The following is an 18,729-nucleotide window of genomic DNA, read 5'->3' as shown; positions in this document are numbered from 1 at the left end:
TCTTTTTCAGTAAGAATCATCTCAATTTGGCAGGGAGAGCTCATGTATGGGTTGATCCGACCATGAGTTCTGTAAGTCCTGCGCCGCATCCTGGGGACTTTGTTCACCTGGATGTGCTCAATGACCAGAGAATCTACATCTAAGCCCTTAAGTTCAGCATTACTCTCTGCATTTTTGAGCAGGTGCAGTAAAAATTCAGCACTCTTTTTGGGCCACCGACCCTGCTTCCAGCCCCCCTGTTTGGCCTGGGCACACCTACCAGCTCCACCATTGTAATGATGGAATGGTACAGGTTATTTCTGTAAAGTGACATCCTTCAGATGCTTGGTGGCTTTTCGGATATGCATACCCTTAATGGCCTGGGCAGTTTCACGAGTGTTCTTAAAGTGAACACGAAGACTTGAACCTCTATGATTTGCATGATTTTTGTGGGGTTTTCTGGGTCAGTAGTGAATTTTTAGAAGTCACCTCAGGCTGCTTACCGGAAAAGCTCCACAGACATCTCTAACCCAGAATGGCCCAGTCTAGCCTCTCCGCCTTGCCCCTTGTGCTCTCCTCTCAGCTGTGGCAGAACCAGACTGCCCGCTGGCCGGCACCTACCCCCGTGCCGTCCCCTCCAGGTGGATACCCCGCCTCTGGAAGGAGGCACCCTTCTCCCTGCTCACTTCTGCTCTCCCTGACTTTAGCCTCTTTTCCTCCACGGTCTCACTCTTGACCACACCCCACCTTTTCTGGGCCACAGGCCCCTTTATGAATTCATTTCTGTATCTCACATACATGTGCTGAGCAACAGTTGTGTGCCAGGCACTCTATCAGAGGCTGGAGATGCACCAAAGATCGGAGCAGACATGGTCCCCACCTTCACGGAGTTTCTAGTCTAGCTTCTAGTGGGGAATCTGGTAAAGACCTTGACCCTTGCTTCAGAAAACATGCTCTTTATACACCTGGTTTTGCTTGCAATTCGAGGGGTCCACAGAGTCACTGACCCGTGTGACTCTGACAGGGGATGATCTTTCTAACAGGGCACATATCTGATCATTCATTCATTTGCTTGACAGATCTCGAGAGCCTGCAGTATGCCAGGACAGCCTAGGTCTTGGGGCCCTTCTGACGCTCCCCTTCCTGGCCTGTAACTCACTGCCTCGCTGTTCCCCTACACCTCGGTGCTCCTGACCCCTGGCCTTGGGCCCAGACTGTTCTCTGTGCTGGCAGTGCCCGCCCCCCTCCTCTCACCTTGTCCTCTGCAAAATTCTCCAAGGCCCGGCTTAAATGTCACATCCTCTGGGTCACCCTCCTGAGCCCTCCAGCAAGCTCTCACCGTCTCCTCCCACAGTGCCTTAGACACGGCTTCATGGCATGGTTGGGGGGCTGTCTCTCCCAGCATGAGAGCCTCCAAGACCACTGCCCAGACACACCCTCTCTCCTGTGTGGCCTGGCAGAGGAGGTCTACTTCCGGTGTGAATTGATGAGGCTCTTGCAGGACTAGCTCTCCTCTCCTGGGTGCAGGGTGCCCCTAGGACTGGGCAGGACACCCTCTGGGTTGGCCTTTGAACAAGTTACTGTCCTGGTCAAGCCTCAGTGTCATCAGACAAATGGGTCACCCAGTCCGGAAACGGCCTGGTCGTATCATCTGGGTCTCCTCCTGGGTACTAAGAACCCCTGAGAGCCTGAAGTGTGCCTCTGCCCCCTTCCTGTCAGGACCTTGTCCCATCTGCTGCATTTCTGAAACTGCCTTGCTCCACCCGTCATGCCCCTGGGCTCCCTGCAGTGAGGCGATGGGTTGGAGGGGGGCCATGATGGAGAACTTCTGATTCCCGTGTTGTGACTCAGAGAGCTGCCGCCTCTAGACACGTACTTCACCTGGCATGGGGGCTAGGGGTTAGGGGCGGGAGTCTCCTTTCTGGCAAAATCTTCTCTTTCCTTCTGCCCACACTGCAGCTTGCACTCTGGCCCTCCCAGCACTCCATTCTGCCCAGGCCACACTCTGTCTTGACATCACTCTTGGTCTACGGAGGCCCATTCCCGGTGGGTGCCGCCTGTCTCTGGGACTGCCCCGCTGAGGTGTCTCACCCAAGGCTTCCTGTGCCAGGAGAAAACCGTCCCCCTCCCCAGCCCTGGGCATGGAGCCCACCCGTGCAGAACCGAGTGTTCCCTTATTTATGAGGGGCAGGCTGGAACTGGCCCCTCAGGCAGGCAGCAGGAGATAGGCACTGAGGAAAACATGCGGACGGGTGGAGGAAGCAGCCACCCAGATCCCTAGTCCCTGCCAGCAGAAAACTGGCTGAGGAAGGAGGGGAGGGGTGTCCATCACAGGGGCAGACCTGGGTCAGCCTAGCAAGCGGGCACTAGGCCTGCCAGAAGGTGGGAGGGAGTCCTGAGTCCTTGGGGCTTCAGACTGGAGCTAGGAGTGAGGAGAGGAGAAACGTAGTTGCCCGCACTCTTTAGGGGCCTGAGAGCCCCACAGAGCCCTACCCTTCAGCCCTGACCCCAGAGCCTCTTGTGCAAGGCTGGGGCCACCTTCCTGGAACTGGGGAGATCATCACACACCTGGTAACCCAAGATGTCTGCAGCCAGCAAACCTAGGGGTCATTGTTTATGTCCCCTTGCCTCTTTCTGGCACCTCAAAGGGGAGGGGCTCTCCCTGCACCCCCACCTTTCCACACATCTCACACCCCTTCATGCGGGAAGCCCTTCCTTCTGGTTTTAGCTTTCATTCCTCCAGATGACTGTGAGCCTAGCTCCACCTTGTCCTGCTGCATGTCATGTCGTGTAAGGGAAGCTCGTTTGAATTCAGCTGTGGGTGGGTGACATGACAAGGAGGTTCTGAGTCTGTGTCCCCTATACCTTCTTGACCCGGAGACCCTCAGGTGATCCCCTACTCTGCTCATCTAATGTCAGGGAAGAGCTGGTGGTCAGGAAGCATAAGCCTGGTTCGGGACAGCTGAGATCTGTGGCATCTAATTAGGCTGGAGCCAGGAAGGAAATGCTGTCTTAGCCAGAGGGGCCTCCAGGGCTCTGTTTAATGAAGAGAACAAACTTGAATTGACAGAAGAGGGTTGTAGGCAGACACCAGGCCAAGGAGACAGAGAACGGCATGAGCCGGGAGGGGTGGAACAGAGTCAGGCAGCTGTCACTGTAACATCAGCAAGGACATCACCACGGCAACAGGGCCTTTTTGACAAGACAAGCTCATGGAGGCTGGTTTGGGGGATCTTGGAATGAGGAGGTCTGGGAAGAGCCCAGCATCAGAGGCTGAGGTGGAGCTCAGGAGACAGGTAGGTCCCCAAAGCACAGCCCGGGGAGGGATGTGGGTCATTTTGCCATCTCCTCCATCCCTGGTGCAGCCTCTCTTCTCACCATCCACACCTTCCCCCATCAGCTTCATGGCTCTGTCTTTCCATCCCTGGGCCCAGGGCAGGACAGCTCAGCTACCCTACCTCCCATGCCACCACTCGTCCAACCCACTGCGCATATTCTGGGAATCTGATTTTTTAACTCGGGACTAAAAGAAGAGGAGGTTACATCATGTTAAGAAATTTTCATGCTACTTTTTGTTTCCCCCGGGGACCAGGCTGGGGTCCCAGGGCTTAATCTGGAGCTCAGACTGGCCCTAAAGAGCACTGGGGCAGGGGGAAGGATGGGAGGTGTGAACAGAGCCTACGGAACCCAGGCACCGCGGGCAAGTGCAGGGAAGCCCACGGAAGGAAGGAGAGGTTTGGCAGCATCTTCAGAAAGAAGAGGGGAAGCAGGGCCAGGTGCCCTGGAGTCACCCACAGCACTGAAGTGTCTGCCCAGGCCTCGCCCCACAACTCGTGGCATTCAGGGCTGGGTGCAAAGCCCTAAACAGAGGGGTCAGCCTCAGCATCAGGCTCCAGGAGACAGCCCACGAGCTGCTTGGGGCCCAAGTCCTCACCAACTCCAGCTCCTTATCCACCTCTGCCTTTGCCTTGCCGGGTACCCTTGGACAAGTCCAGAAGCCCCTCTGGGACTCATTTTTCCCATCTGTCCTGTCCTGTCCTCTTCCAGATTAGCCACAAGGGTCAAGTCAGGCCTTGAGGATAGGATCTTTTTGTTCCCTGAGGTATCCAAGCTCCCAGCACACAGAAGGCACTCGGTGAACATTTGTTGAATGAATGAAGCGAAACCCCTTGAGGAGGCCACAGAGTGCCCCTTAGTGACAGGGCCGACACAAAGGCAGGAGAGAGCTACAGGTTTGGACTGGGAGGCTGGGCACAGTTGCCATGGGAACCTGTTAGATTGGTGGCCCTGCCGGGTATCTGGAAATAGGCCTGGCTTATCTAGAATGACGGGCTACCGCTTCTAAGGGAAGGCTGAGGTAGCTGTGAGCCAGCAGCTGCTCTACTGGAAGGCGGTGGGGGGAGACACAGCGGGCCTGAGAGAAGAGCACTAAAGGAAAAGGAGGGAGGTGGCCATGCGACTTCCTAAGGACTCCACTTTCCTCCTCTAGAAAAATGGTTACAGAGAAGGCCCAGCCCTGGAAAAGTGAATGTGAGGATTCATGGGCTTAGAATCCCAATGTTGTCCTGGGTGCCCAGGTCTCCCTCCAGCCCTGGGGACTCTGCACTCCACCTGGACCCCAGCAATGGCTGGTCGGAGGGAATCTACTTCCCGTCCACGCTGCGTAGACGCTGTGGCTGTGCAGGGAGAGGTGACCTCTGGGTGACTGCTGGGGAGCCACAGCCAACCTAAGCCCTGGCTCACGCCTCTTCGCCTCTTATCCCCTCCCTAACCAGAAAGAACTCACGACTACAGTTCAACAAGGTGAAGGTGGAGGACGCTGGGGAGTACGTCTGCGAGGCTGAGAACATCCTGGGGAAGGACACCGTCAGGGGCCGGCTCTTCGTCAACAGCGGTAGGTGGTCCCCCAACGAAGGGAGGGGTTCTGTGGGGGTGGGCCAGTTGCCCCCCAGCCCTAGGGAGGCCCGCACATGATCCGTCTTGCACTTGACTCCTCTCCCTCCTGCCACTGCCGTATCAAGCCCCAAGATCTGAGCCGATTCAGAGAAATGCAGTCGAAGCATAAATGTTTAGCTTTGTTATCTGGACCTGGAAGAGCCGCCAGCTCTCGTTTTAAATACCCTGAAAACTAAATATTTTGAAATCAAGAGGTGAGGGTGGGGGGAAGGATATTTTTAGAAGGCAATTATGGGAGGCTGGGCTGCCTGAAGCAGGGCTCCGGGAAGAGGCAGACCCAGGGTGCGCGCAAGCTGCCTGCCCGCTGCTTTGCTGGGTGCCCGAGTGCAGGCAGCCTGCTCCACGGGGCCACGGGTGGGAGGCTTGGGTGCCCCGGGCCCCTGGGGGCAGCCTCAGTTCAGGGATGGCAGGACCCTCTCCCACAGGTCATCCCCTCCCTGGGAAACGTGCAAGGTCAGGAGCCCACGGCACCCTTCGCTTCCCCCCTCCGCAGAGGCAGCTCCGGCTTCGGCATGGAGGCGGCCTCCCTGCTGGGCTGTCCTCTGGTTATTGCCCTTGACTGGAAAGTCACCAAGGCTGCCTGTCCTCAGGTCGCGCCCCCTCCACTCTAGCCTGAGTCCTCAGAACCCCACAGCTCTCGTTCCTCCTCCTGACACCCAGCCTCCGCGTACCACTTGGCTACCTGGTTGTTGGGTTCACTTCCAGTCCTGTATCTCCCTTCATTCCTTGTGTTTCCACCAGACAGCCCTCCAGTACCCCCCTACACCCAGCGCAGTCTAACGAGAACCCTGCCCTGTGACCCTCAGAGGAGAGCCTGGCTCAGACCCGGTCTGCCGTGTTGTAAGGGACCTCCCTTGTCCTCCCAGCCTCTCAGCTCCTCGATCTCCCTTACCACTGGATCTACCAGGTCTGAGTCTGCGAGTCCTGGTCCATCTTCTTTCTGGATCTTTCACTCACGTCTGTCCTTTTCATTCCAACCCCACCTTAGGGGCAATCCTGGCCCAGGTTTCATCCCTGCTGAACCTGGACCAGAGCAGCAGCCTCAAGATGCTTTCGCCCTGTCACTCCCCGACCCATGGAGCCAAAGAACAAGGACTCGGTCCCACAGCCCAGCTCTCACAAATCCAACCCAAATGACCTTTCCGACCCTAACTGTAGTCGGCCTCTCCTTCCCATTTTTATTCTTCCTCCTGCGCCATCTCTCCCAGGCAGCTATCCTCCTGACCAGTCCAGCCCACCGCAGCGGCACGCCCAGTGCAGGCCCCACTCCTGGGCCACTCCTCGGCCCTCTGTGGTCTTGTGTATCTCTCTCCAGTTCTATCAGCTCATTCTTCAGCTCTCATCCTGTTGCTGAACTTGCTTTGCGGGTGTGGCCTTCTTGGTGGACTGTCCCGGGGTGGCTATACCAAGTCCTGGGATATCGGGCCGGGCCTGGCTTTGCCCCAGAGGGCAGGCCGGTGTGACCTGGGGTGTCACAGGATCGTGGAAGCCCTGGAGAGGCTTCTGGGTCTGCCCCTTACCTGGGGGCTTAGAAAGGCTAGCTGTTTAATCACAGGTGCACCCATGTGTACTGTCAACTCAAGCCTTCAGCGAGGCCTAACTCAGCAAGACGCTGTTCTGAGCGCTGAGGGGTCACAGTCTTGGCTCCCAAAGTCCCCTCAAATGGCAGGAAGCTAAAACCTGAACTCAAAGCGTCTGCCTGTTCTAACACACTGAAGAGGAAAGACAGGCAACTTAACAACGGGAGAGGGGACATCCCAGGCAGGCGGGAGGGGAGCCTTACGGGATGAAGAGATACTTGATCTGGGCCTTGAAAGATGAGCAGAGATTTTCTCCAAGAGCAAGGGAGAAAAGCAGTTGCAGTAGCTGGCAGCAGGCAGAACATCTCTGCAGCATCAGCTCCTTCCCGGCCCATTTTCTCTTCAGAGATCCAATAAACTCACTCCCACCAAGACACTAATGGCTGATAGAGGCTGCCTGGGTTTATCCTTCCCAGGTGTTTTCTTTAAATCCCCCCAGCCCTTGGCAACCAGAATCTCCTTTCTGCCGCTATGGATTTACCTATCCTGGACATTTCATATAAATAGAACCACAGAATATGTGGCCTTTCAAGACTGGTTTCTTCAACTTAAAATAATGTTTTCAAGGTTCCTCCATGTTGTAGTAGGGTCAGTACTTCTTTCCTTTTCGTGACTGAATAATAATTCCATTGCCTGGGTCTACCACATTGTTTATATATTCATCAACTGAGGTTGTTGCATCATTCTAGTCGTTTCCACATTTGGACTATTATGAAAAATGCTGCTATAACATTTGTGTCCAAGTTTTTGTGTGGACATATGTTTTCAGTTCTCTTGGGTATACACCTAGGAGTTGAATTGCTGGGTCATGTAGTAACTGTTTAATTTTTTGAAGAATGACCAGCTGTGTTTCAAAATGGCTGCACCATTTTACATTCTCACCAGCAAAGTATGGGGGCTTCCCATTTCTCCACATCTTCACCACCCCTTGTTATTATCCGTCTTTTTTTTTTTTTGAAATACAGCCACCTGAGGGCGTGTGAAGTGCTATCTCACGGTGGATTTGATTTTTATTTCCCTAATGACCTTCCAGGAGTATTTGCATTTAGTAAGAGACAATGCTTTAACCTACAGAAAAGCTATCATCATTGGCCAAGGAGACCAGGCTAGACCCTGGGATGGTAGAAGAAGGCACCTTTCTCTCAAGAATCTGATGTCCATTTGCTCATTAGAAATATTTGTAAATATTCGTTAAGCACCTATTACATGTCAAGCGCTGTGCTCGACATTGGGGTTCGTTCACCAGTGAAGCAGACAGACATGGCCTCTGCCCAAATGGAGCTTACATTCTAGTGGAGGAGCTAAGCTTTGGACAGCTAGTAATTGCATAACTGGTCCTTTAATTGTTAGAATAAGCACTACAAGGAGAAGTTACAAAGCTAAGGGAAGGAATGAAGGAGGAGCCTGAGCAGCCTCTCTGAGACACTGATATTTTGAAAGTCCTGGATAAGAAGGCTCGTGGCCTCTTAGAGGAGCTGGACTAAGCCAGTGGAGTCTGAATATGCTGCAAGACAGGGACAGGACATGAAGTGGGAGAGGTGGTTAGGCCCAGATTAGACTTGGGGAGGGGGAGGGGGACTTTATTATGAGTATGAATGGAAGCCATTGGAGGGTTTTGATAATGGAAGCGATTGATCAATTTACATATTTTAAAGACCACTTTGGTGGCAGCTGCGAAGCGAAAAGGTTAGAGATGAAGGCAAGAGTGAGGGCAGAAAGACCAGTGAGGAGGCGATTGTGGCCATCCAGGAAAGAGACCACGGAGGCGGTATTGAGACATGGACAGAGCCTCAGGAGGAGGTAGGAAGGCAGCCCTCGGTGATGGACGGCTAGGGGAACAGAGAAGGACCAGAAATCAAAGATGCCCTCTAGGCCTTTGGTTTGTGCTGTCCAGTCATTGAGATGAGCAAGGCTAGAGGAACAAGCGGCTGGGGCAGATGAGTGGGAGCTGAGTTTGGGGTGGATCAGCGCCATCCCCGCGGTGGTATCCAGGGAGCGGCCAGATTCTCCCACTTGGAGGTCATTTGTCATCTTCACATCCCCAAACACGGGAGAACACAGTGAAGAAATACGAATAGGCTGACGAGGCAGCGTGACGCATTGCCTTAGGGGCCCATGTGTGCTGGAATAGCATGAATGCACCTCTTCAGTGTGGAAAGCTTCTGGCGTGAGCCTTCACCACCAGCAGAGTTGGCTGCCGTGAGCTGGGAGGGCCCTGCCGTCACAGGGGTGGCCTCAAGGTACTTCTTTTTGAGGTGGAAAGGCCTGTGGTCACTTCCCTCCACACCTTCTACAACCGGCTCCCCCATTGCCCTCCCTTTTTACCTTTCTGGGGCCCCAGCCTAGTCCCCGTGATGACATGGTTCTGGCAGCCCTAGGCCACGGATCCCAAGATGGGGCCCTGTCTTCCCTCAGGAGTCGTCCTCTGCCTCCCAAGGCCTCAGTCAGCACAGACGTGCGTGTAGACAGGCCCAAGCATGCAGCTGTGGTCCTGCCACCATCCTCGCTCCTGCCCGCTGCTCACGCAGCCCATCGTTGGGCAGGTTCCTCCACCCCTGGTTGCAGAGGGCATCAAGCTGCCCTGAGATTTCTCTGGCTTGGCCAAGGCCCGTGAGAGGACTCGGGCCCGTGGTCCACATCGTGTTTGCATCTTCCCGTCAAGCCTTGGTGCTGACGTGTTCTTCCACGAGGGACCAGGTGCCTGGTGAGAATGCTCAGCCAGATGTTAGGAGCCCTGAGGCCTTGTTACAACACACACTGGACTCTGGAAGGCCCTTCCCTGCTCTCTTTCCTCACTCCTCCTTGGCAGTGTAACTGAAGGGCAGGACAACCTCTAGGGTCCTCCCGGCAATGAGATTTTATAACTCACAGGCGTGGTCACCTCAGCTGTTTGTCTTCTCTGTCCCTTTCTTAGTTCCCTGGGTCTCACTGACCCAGAAGCATGTGGGTCCCAGCCTTGTGTGGGGTTGAGCAGAGGTGGGAGACATCAGCAGGGGTGGGGCTCGAGGATGCCAGACCAGCAGCAGGCATGATGTGGAGGGAAGGTGGGAGCTGGCCCTACCCGCTGGGTTTTATCAGCGAGCTCCTCAGACATATACAGAGGCAGAGCTGTGTATACACTCCCAGTCCCGTGCTCCATCCGTCTCCCCACACGTCTAAACACTCAGGGCGCCAAGTGCCGGCCCTCCTCCTCCTCCTCTCATCCCCCCACTTACTTCGGGGGATGGTGGAGACTCAGTACCCCTGAGTAGACAGGACCGGCCAAGGTAGGATGGGCCACCTCAGTCAGGAGGCCACGGCTGGGTGGGGATGAGAGGCCCTCAGAGCCACAGAAGCTGAGGGGGGAGCAGGAACCGGTTTCTAGCTGCCCAATATGGATACACAGCCTAAGAGGTTAGCTAATAGATAAAGACTGAAATTTGGGGCAAGAATTTTCACTTGAAACCAGGCTCCTGGATGCCATCCCTTTGGGGAGCAGTGCTTTTGTGATTTTCACTTATCAAATGAATCTGATCCATCAGGTGTGCGGTCTGGGTTAGCAGCCTTGAAGCCCAGTCTTACTGTCACCTAGTTTCCACATCCCAGCTGTCCCCCAGCCCTCTCCCCAGTAACGTGAAGCCCCGGATTTACGGCCTGGGCTGTCCAAGGCCTGGAGGCTCCCTCCAGAGGCAACAGCTGACCGGGTCGGGGAGGTGGAGGCTTCCTGGTGAGGGAGGACATGAAGGCGGCCCGGGATGCTTATGGAGACGCGCATAGCGGCCTTTGTAGCATTTCCGGGCACCTTGGCCCAACTCTGGGACAAAGAGGGGAGAGACGGAAGCTAGGGTTCTTGCCGCAAGTCCCTAGATCGCAGAAAATTACAGTGCCCAAAAAGGTGCCATTCCCCTCAAAGCCCAGCTCCCTGTAATCACGCCCTGGTCCATGAGAGCCCCAGCAGTGCAGACAGATATAAATGTCTCCTCCCTGAACCCCTGTGACTTGCCCCCCACGTAAGACATGGTGCCTCATCCACCTGCAGCGGAGCCCCCAGAAAGGCAGGAAGGCAGGCAGCAGAGGTGGGCCCTTATGCCAGAAGACGGAGCAGTTTCTGCTAGCCTGTCATCCCCTCCAAAAAAAATCTTCCCAGCCTTTGAAGGTTTGCCTGGAGCGAGGGTGCAAGGTGGTGCTGGGCAGATGGTCCAAGCTCACGGTGGCCCCCCCTTGGCCTTGTTGGTGAACTGGGAGGGACCACCAGACCTTCCCCCGACCCCAGCCATTCCTACAGTCTCTGATCGTCCAGCTTTGAGATGGGCCATGAAGGAGGTGATTCCTGGGGCCCAGAGGTGGTCTCGGTGGGTCACCGGCACATGTCTCTTGTACCTCCAGTGAGCACTACCCTATCATCCTGGTCGGGGCACGCCCGCAAGTGCAACGAGACAGCCAAGTCCTATTGTGTCAACGGAGGCGTCTGCTACTACATCGAGGGCATCAACCAGCTCTCCTGCAAGTAAGTCACCAGTGGGGGCAGGCATGGGGGCAGGAGCAGGGGGAGAGAGGCTGGGGCAGAAGTGGAGGGCTCTAGGAAAAGTGAGCTTCAAGATACTAATAAGGGGTCTCCAAGGGGTGTAGACAGGGAGGTTTGCCCCACTTCCTAGCCCTTTCCTGGAATACAGGGAGATGTAAGCTCTAAAGGGCTCAGGGCTTCTGCAGTCCCAGTTTCCCAGGCCCCTACCCACCCCATCTTCCAATGTCCACCCTTTCACCAACACCTTCTAGGGAGATGGCGAGACCAGTCTATGCCCGGGGCACTGGATTCTCTCTCTCTCTCTCTCTTCCCCTCCCTATCTCTCAGCAACTTTCCAAACTTTGTTCTGATGAACATTGGCCAGGGTGCATCTTCCCCAGCAGTGAGGAGCCTGGCAGGGTCAGGTAGGGCACACGTCCCAGAGCCCTTGCTAGCTGAGCTCTGCTCTTATAGCCTTGAGGGAAGAAGAGGGCTCTGCCCCCAGTGCTCGCCTCAGGACCTGGCTCTTCTCCCTGCCCAGCAGGACCCCAGTGCCCAGATATGCTCTGGCTGCTGCCTGTGCCACTTCAGTCCCTAGCCCCTCTCTGGGGAGTGAAGGGCCACCAGCAAGGACATCACTCTGGGTGTGGCTGAGTGGGGGAGGTCAGGGTTGAGCAAAAGCTCATGCTGGGACTCTGCCTCCCCCCAAGAGCTGCCCCGAAGGAACTCCCAGGAGCTGAGGACCCCCTGCTCCCCACCCTTAGCAAACAGGGTAGGTGGGAGCACAGTGATCAGGGAGGGCTTGCTCAGGCCCAGCCACATCTTCTGGGAGCCGGGCCCCCACTGCCCCCTTGACAGATTCTCTGGTAGGTGAGCAAGGAACAGGTAGGGGAGCTTGGTGAGGGCAGCACAGGTTCTGGCCGGATCCTGAGTAGAGGGAGGGAGGCCTAGTTCACAACTTTGGGTTTCAAGGCAGCCCAAGCCTAGGGCGCTGGCGATGTGCCAAAGCTGCCCCATTGCCGTGGCATCTGGGCAGGGGCCAGCAGAGTACTGATGAAGATTCACGGAGAGAGGCGTTTGCCCTCTCCACAGATAAGGTCAGATTCAGCACTCCTCTCGGCTTTCCTGCCTTTGGCCTCCAGCTCCAGAGCTGCATCTCCCTCCTGACTACAGCCTTGGCCAAAGACCCCTCCACCTCACAGCGTGAGAACGAGGGGCCACACCTCCTTCACGCCCTCCCCTCAGTGCTGGGTGAGCTGAGCCTGGACTGCCAGGCACACCTGTGCCTCTTGCTCCAGCTGGCCTCCTTTGCCAGCATCCACCTCGGCTCCACCTGTCACCTGCTGCCATCCGCCTTCCGGCCTCCCCCATCCTGAATCTCAAGGGACAGTCCCAAAAGCAACAGCAGGTCCCCCAGGGGAGTTCTCAGTCCAGACTCAGCCCCTCATCCTTCCTCTCTCTTTCTGCCTCTAGGAAGCTGCCACATTAGTGCCACAGACCCTGGGGAACATTCTAGCCTTGAAAATGCTCTGAGCACTTTGGAAAAGATCTATAGAAATGCATAAGCGTTCTGGAATACCTCACAGAGATGGCCTAGCCCTGGACCCCTTCTTCTTGTCCCCCACAACAAACACATACACCCCAGGCCTCTCTTCTTCCCTAGCCCCTTGGATCCCAGAACCTTGAAGGGATCCAGCATTGTCACTGGCTCCAGACAGAAAAGGTTTCAGCCACCCGGGACAGGTGTCAGGGCTGAGGAGGGCCATGGGACCCAGGACTCCAGTGCCAGAGTTTAGTGTGGGAAAGAGTAGTGAGCTATAGGATTCCCAGGGGGCCGTGCCAGCAAGGCTGTACCCCTAGGACTTTCTGGGTCCTGCCCAGCTAAGTCTGAGAGGAGCAGAGGGCAGGAGCCTGAGCCACTGTGAAGATGCTGTCCTGTTTCCCCGCCCCACCAGGGCAACTGGGGTTCACTGCTTAGAACCTGAGCTTGGTACCCAGAACCACCACCTCCCCATCTCAGCCTGTCCTGGGTCAGCCCCAGCCAGGGCTCCTGGAGCCAACTTCCCTGATGCCCTGAGCCCTCAGGGGAGAGGGGCATCCCTGGCGGGGATTGCAATCAGGAGGGCAGGTCCTCAGAGCTGTGCTGGAGAAGGGCAGGGGGGAGGGGGGCAGGGCAGAACCCAGAGGCCATTCTGGGGGTGGGTGAGCTGGGAGGGAAGGGGGGTAGGCCTCTTGGGGTTCCTGATGACACCCTGAATGGAATGCATGGAATAAAAAGGAAAGAACTTAGGAAATGGAACTCACGTCGTACCATTTGTGCTGTTTGTTTACTTTTATTTTGATTTTTTTGCATTTCCGCTTAGCTTGGATAATGAAACTAGACTGGTCAGTTTCATTCCAGTTTCTACAAAAATCAGTTTTCCTTCCTGGTTTTCTGACACTTGTTGTTGTGTATTGGTTCAGAGCCCTGCGGGGAGTGTTGGAAAACAGGCACACTCCGTCCCTCCTGTTTTTCTAGAATTCAGAGCCAAAAGAAACAGTGTCACTGATACTGAATTTTGTTTTAAAAAAGGAAAGCTTAGGGGGATTTGAAAACGGGGGTCCAAATCAAGGTGACCGTCTCCTGTCTGGGCCAGACAGGGGCCTCTGCACTTCCTCTTGCTGCTTTCTCCTCTTCTCTCCGTGTTTTTATAGAGCACGGTTGGTGCGTGACTCTTGGGGACTGGTTCAGGGGATGATGACAGAACAAGACTCTCTTTCCAGCCCTGTGCACATACCAGTGGCATGCCTCCCTTTCCCATCAGCTCACCCCCCCCATCCCCTCTGCTCCCATGTCCAGGTGATTTCCCCCATCCCATGCCCATCTGCCTGCTCATTCTCTCCACCCACACCCCTCATGAGGCCAGAGACCCTTCACTCCCTCCAGTGCCCGGGGCACACCCTCATCCTTCATCCTCCCTCTCCCCTGGGTGAGGGCAGCACACATGGCATTATCCCCAGGCTACCAAAAGGAGACACTGAGGCCCGGGAGGTGGGGTGGGAAAACAGGGAGGCAGAGTCCCAGCCTCTCTGTCACCCCAGATGCAGCCCGTGGGCTCTCCTCTCTGCCCCTCTCTCACCCCTGCTCTTCTCCAGCCCTGAGCACAGACCTTCCCGTAGTCAAGGATAACAGCTTGGGGGGAAGGGCTGGGAAGCCTGTTACCTGCCGCTCCTCCTAATCTGTCCCCTGTGTCCCTGAAACTCAGGGGGTCAACCCGTTTGAGTGGGAACTCACTACCAGCCAGCCACCCACGCCAAGTTCAGGCCCTGCTCCTGGTTGATAGGCTAATGTAGCCTGTACCCTGTTACCAGGTCCTGACAGCAGGGTAGAGAGACTGTAGGCCCACCCCCAGAGCCTTCTCTAGGGAAGCCCCAGCCTCCTGGACGTGGCTCATCCTCAACAAGCAGGGCTAACGAGAGAACAGGAGTGTCCAAAAGCCCCTCGAAAGGAGCCAGTGCCTGAGGAACAGCTCAGGTGTTAGTCATCCCAGCCCCGTGCAGTGCCCATCCCCCCCCCACACCTTCTCCTTTGTTGAGCTAGTGGGCACTTTCCCAGGGCAGGAAGGTTAGGACTATATCGCACAACTCCAGGGGGCTTGTTCGTGTTGTACACGGTGTCCACAGCACCACCTGGAGCTGTGCAACTCTGTGCCCACGAATAATACGAGGATAGAGTCGGGGTAGTCCAGGCTGGGTGTGGGGCCGGGAACGCAGGGATGTGCTCAATTACCCTCCGTCTCCAAGAGCCACAGGAAAGCATCGTGACTCTCAGCAGTGGGGATAAATTCCCCTCTGTCCCCTCCTGCCCCTGCACTCCCCCATTTTCTCTTACACACACACAGGTTTTTCCTGTCTCCAGGAGCCGGGCTAATCTCAGACACTGGACACAGTCAAGCCTATCTCTTTCTTATTCCTGATTGCAAGAGTCATTTTGGCAATGTCCTGGGTCTTTATCGTCCACCCGCAACGATGCTGCTGCTTGAAAAGTCACTCCTGCGCCTCTAGTCCCATCCCAAGTGGAATCAGTTTCCGAGAGCTGAGGAAGAAGGGCTGAGCCTGAGTGGAGCTGGTCGGAATGCCTTAGCCACTGCCTCCATTCTCCTGGGCTGGGATGACTGGGGACGAGGGCGAGGGGTCAGAAAAGGGCGTATTGACAAAGTTGTAGCCTCCTCCTCCGAGCCACCCTGTTCAACAGGATGAGCGTGCATCAGCTTCACGTACAGGCTCTCCCCCTTCTCCAGACACACTTCCCCCCCTCCACTACCATTCATTAGCCAGGCACACCTGCACACACACTGCCCAGGCTACAAGGACCAGCCTCCTGCCTCCCCTGAGGGAGATACAGTAAGGCCCAGAGAGACTCCAGCTATCTGCTCATCAACCACTCCCAATCCTCCAGGCTAGATTGGAGGCCACAGGGTTTTTGTGAGGGTCTATCACAGTCAATCGCCATCACCCCCTGTAAGTTCAAGGGGATGGTTGGTATACGCTAGAATGCTAAGAGGTAGAGTACATTCACCTCTTGGGGAAGTTTACTAATTAACATCACTGACCTGTTATTGAGGGGACGCTGGTGATGGGCTTACCTAATGTCCTAATTTAGAAGAGGCAGAAGAGCATAGACCCATCTTCGAGTAGGGGGCGGTGCGGGAGGGTCAGTCTGGCCCTATCTGTAAGCTTCCCTTAAGTATCTGGCCTTGCTGGGGTTCAGAAGAGAGTACAAGGGCTGGGCATGTCTCCCAGAAATCTACAAGACAGGGACTCGAGGGGAGAGTGGCAGCCAGCGAGCAGAAGGAAGTGGACCTTGGGAGTTAAGGACAAGGTCAGGGAGATGGGAGTGGGTGGTTCTCTGCAGGAGGCAACGTGGGAGAATGAACTCCCGCTAGAGCCAGGCAGTGATGGAGGAGCAGGTCGTGGGGAAAGGGCAGGTGTCCCAGGCAGCCAGTTGACCCCCTGATGCGGAACAGGCTGCAGCCCCGCCCCCACCCCGCCACCGTGATTCTTGCCACCTGAGGCCAGAGGCCCCCACGCCTGCCCTCAGCCCACCAGCTTTGGGATGCTGGTAATTCAGGCTTCTCTCCACCCTCACCTGTTCCCCATAAGCTTTTCCCGTGTATACTGCTCTAGGGCAGCCTTCCCCAAACCGTATGTTCACAAGGATTCCTCAAAAAACAACTTCCAAAGTCAAATACATTTGGAACCTACTGGAAAGTTCAGCTCTTTCCTCCTACAAAACTTTTCATAGCCTTTCATGTGCTAGCGTGCACTGCAACTCTACAAGGAAGCCTGGGAATGGTTTTCCTAAACTTACTTGGCCACAGAGCCCTCTTTGAAGGAACAGATGAGACATCTCCAAGGCCCCTTCTGTTGGAGGCACACAGTCTGGGAACAGCATTCCCAAGTTCTCCTTTGAGCTTTCTGGGGTCTGTTTCATGGATGAGAAAACCTGCCCAGGGCCCTGGAGAGAACCCTTTGGTAGGGCTTGGAAGGAATGTCTCCCCAGAACTTGGTATTCCAGAAGACTCCCAGCCCCCCAGCCTACTGACTGCCTGGCACCAAGGGTCTACAATTCTGGCTTCATGGGGCCCCAGGCAGGTCAGAAGGGAAGTCTCAATAACCATTAGGACCTTTAGGCAGTAAGTTCCCAATTTCCCCACCCTGCTTCCCCAAATCATCTTCTTCCCTACCCCTCCCCCGCTTCCCCACCACCTGGAGCCACATCTATTAGAGAGATTTTGAAGGAGATTTCCGAGCCCTCCACCCAGCCCCGACTCCAGCCCCTTCAGCAACGAGTGTGCCCCAGCGCTCGACTTGGTTTTCTCATTCATCACTGTGCACTTTGATTTCTAACCTAAGCCTCGTGGATGATGCCAGTTTGTTCTGTGATTTTTCCCCTTTTCCTTCTCCAGATGTCCAAACGGATTCTTCGGACAGAGATGTTTGGAGAAACTGCCTTTGCGATTGTACATGCCAGATCCTAAGCAAAGTATGTTTGAAGATACAAACACGAGTCCCTGCTCCTTAGAAAGCTTCCGGGTGCAGTCCCCCCCCACTCCTCACCCCGTTGTAGGACATAGGGCCAGGGGTGTTGGTTGTTTTGATCTTTGGCTGTTTTGTTTCTTTTTTGTATTTTGGTTTGTTAGTTCTTTTGTTTTGCTTTTTCATTTTTGGCCTAATCCTTGGGTTTAAAGTTCAGGGCTGCAGGTAAGGGGCAGAGTGGCAAGGCCGGTACAAATGGTAACAGTGGCAAGGAACCCAGCTGGCATTGGCAGGAGCCTGTGCCGGGGTGTTGCAATGCCTATGTCTTGCTATCCTGGCTCTCTCTTTCTGGTTTTCTTTCTTTTGGTAGGTGTCCTGTGGGATACACCGGGGACAGGTGTCAGCAGTTCGCAATGGTCAACTTCTCCAGTATGTCTCTTTCTTCTATTTCTTTCCTTCCCTGGTAACTGACAGTTCTTCCCCCACCCTACCCCCGACCCCGTGGGAAGGATGGGGCCTTAGCTTAGAGAGATTGGGGTGGGCCGGGAAACGCGGGGGGCTGTCCTAGGCTCCTCTCAGTCCTCATCAGAAGCCTGTGCGTGTTACTGAACCAAACTTGGGTCCCCTACGCCAAACACACAGCAGAGCGAACCTACCAAACGGGCTGGAGGTGAAAGAAAGAACAGCGCTAGTCGTAAGGTGTCAAGCAGAGAATACAAGGGGCTCATGGGAAGGGTTTTTAAAGACTGTGGGAGGGTGGGGTCACGAGGTGCACGATCGGCTCATGCTCAGTCCTCTGACTGGTTGATGGTGAGGTAACAGGGTGTTTCAGGAATCTCAATCATCGACCTTCTGGTTCCAATCAGCCTAGGGCTGGGGGTGGTCATCATGTAGTTAACTTCTAACACCTGGTGGGGTTTTAGTATCTGCAAAACAACTCAAGGATATACCAAAGGTCCTTGACTTTGTCTTATGGCTAAACTCTTATTATTTTGTCTTGTTTGTTTTCCTTTGTTTCTGCATTTTCTCACTTCTCTGATTAAAGTTGCTCTTTGGAACTCAAGGAGAAAGGCCTAGGAGGCTAAAGCTTTTCTACAAACAAGAGGCAGGGGTCACTGGGGGGTCTTTCCTGGGGAAGCACCTGCTGGGTTTCACACAGAGGAGACTGATACACCCCCTGCCTCATGTTGCTGTACTGCCTGGTCGCAGTAACACTGAATTCTCTCTGCAGCTGCTCAGAGCCAGGCTCAGGCCTCTTCACCACTGGGGTCAGGCAGCCTGGCCAGGATGGGAAGAAGCATTTGCAGAGCCCTCACCTGCCTCTGAGAGCCTGTCTGAGGATGTCAGGCTGTTGGTGAGGCCGGGCAATGAGTGTGTGCACATGTGTGCTCGTGTGTTTGAGAGAGAGAAGCAAGTTCTCAGAAAGCCTGCCTTTCCATCTGGCCAGAGTTTGTTTTGATTTGATTTGGGGTGATGGGGGAGAGTGGGGAAGGTGGATTGAGGGAAAACAGGTCCCAGGGCGGTGGTTTCCGTGAAGACCAGAGTCATCTGTGCAGCTAGATGTTGGAGTAGGGGCGAGGGTTGCCGCAAATACTAAGGCATAGAGGGAAGAAGGAATCAAGGGGTAACTGGTGACTCTCTCCAGGCCCTCTCTGGTCTCAGTCCCCATCCAGGACTTCACTCCTTTCCTTTCTTCCATCTCTGAAGTTGGAG

General features: G+C 55.2%; 1 protein-coding gene across 1 annotated transcript in view; it reads left to right on the top strand.

The window, feature by feature from the left end:
- Positions 1-18,729, top strand: part of NRG2 (neuregulin 2) — a 60,374-nt gene that overhangs the window by 20,634 nt on the left and 21,011 nt on the right. The window contains exons 3-5 of the mRNA XM_089909364.1: positions 4,755-4,873; positions 10,881-11,001; positions 16,947-17,023. Coding sequence (XP_089765490.1) covers positions 4,755-4,873; positions 10,881-11,001; positions 16,947-17,023 — 317 coding nt within the window. The remainder of the gene's footprint in view (positions 1-4,754; positions 4,874-10,880; positions 11,002-16,946; positions 17,024-18,729) is intronic.

The sequence above is a fragment of the Delphinapterus leucas genome, chromosome 3, assembly GCF_059928025.1.
Source record: "Delphinapterus leucas isolate spDelLeu-1000000601 "Yukka" chromosome 3, BTC_Dleu_Yukka2, whole genome shotgun sequence".
NCBI classification, from domain to species: Eukaryota; Metazoa; Chordata; class Mammalia; order Artiodactyla; family Monodontidae; genus Delphinapterus; species Delphinapterus leucas.
Note: the sequence above shows the minus strand (reverse complement) of the source record. Positions and strands in the feature narration are given on the sequence as shown.